This window comes from Equus quagga, chromosome 7 (assembly GCF_021613505.1).
Source record: "Equus quagga isolate Etosha38 chromosome 7, UCLA_HA_Equagga_1.0, whole genome shotgun sequence".
Classification (NCBI taxonomy): Eukaryota; Metazoa; Chordata; class Mammalia; order Perissodactyla; family Equidae; genus Equus; species Equus quagga.
Genome location: NC_060273.1, coordinates 64,181,759 through 64,187,758, shown reverse-complemented (window position 1 = coordinate 64,187,758; position 6,000 = coordinate 64,181,759). Strand labels below are relative to the sequence as shown.

At 44.6% G+C, this 6,000-nt stretch overlaps 1 protein-coding gene across 1 annotated transcript in view; it reads left to right on the top strand.

Annotated features, from left to right (window-relative positions):
- Window positions 1-6,000, top strand: part of ITK (IL2 inducible T cell kinase) — a 66,024-nt gene that overhangs the window by 26,469 nt on the left and 33,555 nt on the right. Inside the window, exon 5 of the mRNA XM_046666413.1 lies at window positions 2,534-2,574. Coding sequence (XP_046522369.1) covers window positions 2,534-2,574 — 41 coding nt within the window. The remainder of the gene's footprint in view (window positions 1-2,533; window positions 2,575-6,000) is intronic.

The window sequence follows — 6,000 nt, the reverse complement described above, 5'->3', positions numbered from 1 at the left end:
CCCCTTCAAACTTGCCCTTGACCACCACAACCTCAGAGAAAAGGAGGCTGCAGCCTAAATGCAAAATGAAAGCAAAAGACATTGTTTCTTGGCCTTTGAGGTCAATGGCCCAGGTCCTGGGGATTGGAGTGCAACTGGACTTGATCTTGTGCGATGACCTTGGAACTTGAACCCCCAGTGAAGTGGAACTGTACTCTAATGTACTTTTATGTGGGTTATGCTCCCATTCCTCACAACCATCTGAGGTAGATGGTGTGATGTTGAGGAAACAGAAGGCCTTGAGCAGTTCAGTATGCTCCAGGTCACATAGCTAGGAAGTGCTCTGCAAAGCTGTCATTGAATAGGAATGATGGATCATGTGGCTTATGTTGCTTTACTTCCCTCTCCTCTCAACCTCTTACCCTAGTTACTTTTCTCATCTGTCAGTTTCTTTTTTGCACTAAAACCTGATACCTCAGATTGACGACCCAAGGCGGATGTGCTACATGTAACACATGGCTGGGTTTTCCGCGGCTTCCTGAGTCGCAGCCCCTCTGAGTACCACTTTAAAAACCACTGCTTCTCACCCTCCACCTTGGGAGAGAAAGTTCAAGGTTATCAGTCCCTTGGCCCAGAAGAATAATATTTACTTAGTTTTAGAAGCCAGTGATCTTCTGCATCAGCCCTCTTGACCATACTCACCAAGGCTAGTGTTTAATGAAAAAGAAATGGAAGGTTTAATATGGTTGGAATCTACCACAATAACAGGATGGCATGTCCTCATCTCTAAAATGGTAGGGGAAGTTTTAGGGGGTCTAAGATGAAATAATGTCTAAGCCCCCTTCCAATTCTCAAATTCGTTGAATCTGTTTCCATTTTGCAGTTTTCACCATGCTTGTCACAGCTGTTCCTCTTCAGGGTACACGGTATTTCCCTCCACTGAGTCGTAGACACATGACTGAGGTGTGAGGAGCATCTGAATGACTCATCAGAACAAGAATTGGGGAGGGCTGGTCATGCTGAGCTCCTCCCCACGTGAACCCAGGGCCTGATCCTGTCCAGTTGCTCTGCTAATGGTCCTGATTTTGTGTTGCAACAATGGGGTTGTGGAAAACTCCTAGTACAACAGCTTACACTTACTGAGCTCTCAATAAATGGCAACTGTGTCTACTAGTCTTTCTTATTTGTGGACAGAAGAATCTGAAGCTAAGACATAGCAGTACATGTGTTTGTGTGTCTGGGAAGCAGCAGACGTGGTTAAGTAAAAATATTCTGCCATACCCAACCCACAGCAGCACTCATTTCTGCAACCAGAACGGGCCCTGATGTCACCACATACCAACTTCACACAGAGGGAGAGGAAGGAAGGGAAGAGCAGGACCAGAGGAAGGATAAAGAGAGACCCGTCATAGTATGTTCAGGGCTGGAAGAGGCCCAAGACCACACAGCTCGTATGTGGTGGAGCTGGGGTTAGAACACCAGTCTCCTGGTTCCAAGTTGAATGCTGAATAGGAACCATGCTTCCTATGATGTCTGTCTTCCGTCTCTGTCAGTTTCATACCTAAGTCAACACCCCACCCTGCCCTTCCTGAAGGAGTTAGCACAGGGGCTAGGCTCTAGTGCCAATGAGTGAATCTCCTCTTACCATATCCCCAGCTCAGGGTGTCCAACTTCAAGTCAACCTCATGCAGAGATGAGGAGCTCACCACCATTTTATGGAGCCCATTCACTTCTTACCTCTAATTGTTAAAGAAGTCTTTGAATTGAGTGGAAGAGTAAGTGCTGCCTTCCATGCCACACATACTCCCAGGCACACAACTTTGGTCCATTGATTCCAGGCCTGACCTTTCCAGTGCCTTAAAGAAGAAATAGAAACAGAGATGAAGACATGAAAGGAAGGAGAGAGGGAAAGGGAGAGAAAGAGAGGAAAAAGGAGGAAAGAGGAAGAGAGAGAGGAGAGATAGAGAGGGAGACAAGGAGACACAGAAAGAGAGAGAGAAAGGCATTACAATGTGCTGTTTGGAGGCAGCAAGAACAAATATTCAGTGGCCTTAAGGTAGCTAAAAGTGGATTCCAGTCCTCTCGAAAAGCAGCATGATGACCTCTCATCTCATCCACCCCCTCCTCAAGCACACAACAGCCTCAGGAAGCCGGTGAGTCAGAGTCCCCCTGAGTCACCAATTCCCACTCCTGGGTTTAGCAGGTGGTAGGTGCCTTCATGGAAGTCTTCATGCCTGCAGGAGAGAACGCAGCCTAACCCCTCTGTCGGCAACTTTTGGATTAGGCTTTTCCTGGGAATACAGAAAGAGGGACCCAGAATATTGACTTCTAGAAGTTTCTAACGTCTCCTAGAAGATGAAATCGGGACCCAGCAGGCATACAGAGATAAAATACTGATTCTGAAAAGCCTAATTTTCCTTTCTCCACGTCTCATCATCTCTTTCTGCTGTTCTCCTTGGGGCCCCTTTTCTCTGAAAAGCTCCCTGGCTGCTCATTGTCTGTTGGGCACATGCAGTTTCAGGCTCATTTTCTTTTTCTGTTTTTCTCATTTCAGCTTCAAAGAAGCCTCTTCCTCCTACTCCTGAAGACAACAGGGTGAGTGAGAGCTCAAGCCCTGGGCGCAGGTGGGCCCACAGCGCTGCAGGCTGCCTGACTCGCTTCTGCCCGCTTGCATTTTCCCCTTCTGCCCAGATTTCTCAAACACTAGGCAAATACAGCAGACTGTCATGATTTAGCAGAACTCAACTGAATCAGGTTTCTTGGGCCTGAAATTTCTCAAGGGTCTGTCCATGTAAAAGGACCACTCAGCTGCCAAATCTTCACCTTAGTTTATTCACTCCATAAATACTTACTGGTATCAAACTGTGCATCCAGCCATCTAACAACTTTGGGGTATAATAACAGCCGACATCTGTATAAAATGGTGGATTTACTCTACACCTTGACATACAAGCACTTTGGAAGTATACATTTGATAGTACTTTTTATTTTTCAAAGCACTGTCATACTTTCACTACTTCAAAACTCGCTATCAGTTCTACCCACTTAATGGAGTTATAGTTGTGTTCTCATTTTAAAGCTTGGGAAATCAAGTCCCATGAGAGGTTTTGAGGCTTTCCCAGGGCCATTCAGCCACTTAGTAGTCAAGCTAGGCGGCTGCAGAGGTCTTAGTGTGGTGGTATTTAACTCCAGTGGCAGTTCTCAAAGTGTGATCCATAGACCAGCAGCATCAGCAACACCTGTGAGCATGTTAGAACTCCAATGCAGGTTATCAGCCCCCACCTCAGACCTCTACATCCAAAACTCTTGGAGAGAGGTCCAGCAATCTGCATTTTAATAAACCTCCAGGTGATATTGAGGCACACTCAAATTTGACAACTGGTCTAGTATACTGATTTACAAGATCTAGGCAGCATAGAGCCAAATCTGGGGAAGCCATTCTGTTATGAAGACAAAAAACAATAAATAGGAGAAAGATCAGGCCTCACCTTATGGTCATATTAACACCAATATCCATATTTGAGAGCTTTCTCTTTATTCCAGAACCTACTGATTCTGCTTCCTCATACTTCTTCCTGAAGAATGAGTTCTGCTTTTTATCTCTCTCCAACCAATATGGTGACATTTCAAAAACTGGCATTCTCCCCATAAAAGAAGTTCTAAATCATTCAAAACCACGGGCTGGTTTTTAGATCTGTCCTCAGCCCACTCCCTCACGACAAGAAAGAAGGATATTTAAACTCTAGCAGAAAATGAACTCTTTTCCCTTTTCTTTCATTGATCTTCTAAAGAATATTTCATCATTGTCCTTGAAGACGTGGTTCGGAATCCTGCTGCCCTGGCTTACAGATGGTCCCCCACAGTCCCACCTAAACCCACATGTCTGCACCTTGAGCCGGTTTGCTCTTATCTTATTTTCACTATCATAAAGGTGAAAGCCAGAAAACACTGACCGTCCGTCCATCTCTCTTGCATCTCTCCTTGGACTCTGCCATTTGGCTTTTCAGACTTTTTAGAGAAGCAGTGTTGATACCATTGTAGCACACTGACCACAGGGTTTTGGGAGTCATTGTTCCAGTTTCAACCACACGTCTAAATCCATTGCAATGTCTTTCTTACCTTGAGCCACTTGAATTCATTTCGCCCTTCATCTTCACATTCTGTCCTCTAGTGAGTGACAGCATCTTGAGTTGACATCTAGAGAAGCTATATTTTTCATGCAATCTGAACTAACAGGCCTGATGTTCTGTATGAGAAACTGTGGAATAGGGTCAGTCCTCCAGAGGGTTGAGAGTGGCTATTTTTGGTCAGGATGAAGAATATCCATGATCAGAGTAACTGACAATCCCAGGTCTCTCTAGCCTATGGGTGAAAACGAGGGCACATTTCACACTAAAGCCCAAATTTCAGCAAATCTTGGCCACCCTGCATACACAGGAACTCAGCCCTTCCTTCAAGGCCCCTCCTTGTCAACCCAGAAGGGCTTCCTGAGGTGCCACTCAGCAATGTGTCTGCCTGTGTCCTTTCTCCCTGCCACTGCTACCTGGGCTCTCTGGGAGGGCCTTTCTCAGCCAGGGTCAGGTGAGCTCTTGGGAACCAGGGCTGTTATGAGGCCTAAAGCAGAGTGGCCAGGATATGGGCCATTTGTCTCCTCCATAACTTAGCTTCTCTCCTGGGCCCCCAACAACCTTTCTGGAGCACAGAGTCTCAGTTCCTCCAAATGCCACCTCTTCATTTTCTCTCTCTAATCTAGTGGTTCCCAACCCTATCAGACCTCATACTCCCTTTTTATGGCGCATATCTTGTAAAGCCCCTTTTGTTATCATGAAAATAAATTCATAGATAATGCAACTTACTTTTAAAAAGATCAACACATACTTTTTAAAAGAATCAATAAATTTTCTAACCGTAGTATTTAAAAGGAAAGAAGAATAATTTATACAAAATAATATGTTCCTCTATATAAATATTGTGGCATGACTACACTGGAAGACAGAACGAAATAGTCCATTGCTTGCACCTGTAGCTGGAATCCCATGGGATCTGGCATCTCAGATGTGACTGGTACAGGAATTTGTTACCATCTGTGATATGATTTTCCAAAATGGTGAACAACTCCTGGTAAAGTTCTGAACTAAACCAAGTGTAAGTCTTCCTTCAGTGGAAAAGGTGGTTGCATTCCTAGGAAACCAAGTACTTTGTATGGGGTGGAGGTAGCCTCTGGGCTCAGAGTATTACTGTAAATTATTATTGTAAGCAGATTTCTCACCACATGAATGTCTAACAGAACATTCAGAATCTGTACAGGATGTGGGATACTGCAGAGAGTTTTGCAGTCTTCATCCTCTCCCACTAAATGCTAGTAGCATACCTCAATCTTTGTAACACTCAAAATACCCCCGTAGATTCCAAAATGACCCCTCTGGAAAGATACTACCATGGTTTGTGAACCCTGCGCTGACTTTCTCTTCATGGGGATTCGTCAGTTAGTTGGACCTATAATGAGATGAACACCATGCCATATCCCTCGTTTATCTTCAGGTGCCCTTGAACAAACTCTTTCTTCCATTAGCTCTTAGGGTGAAAGCCTCAGGCCCATAGACCCAGGATTACCCAATATACCACCTCACAAGCTCTACAGATATCCAGACTTCAAATTCTAATCTGGGCTCAGCTGGGATGACATACTGCATCTTTGTGACAGCCTTTTTTTTTTAACTCTAGTATTTTTATGCTGCCAAATGCTTCAGTGTACTCAGAAAACTTTTGACTTTTGACACCAAATCTCGTTCTAACCAATAATCTCAATCTCTTCCCATATTTACTCCCTCACAAAATCTGCCAAGCTGCAGCAGGTGTGCCTGTCCTGAACTCTTAAGACCATTTGCCTTACAGTCCCTTCTTTGCGTCCTCAGCATCTCATCTTAAGAAAGGTACTGCAAAGTAGAGGCATAAGCAAAGGAGCCTAAAGAGGAAGAAAGGAGACCATGCGCTATAGTGGAGAAAGCAGTAAGATCAATT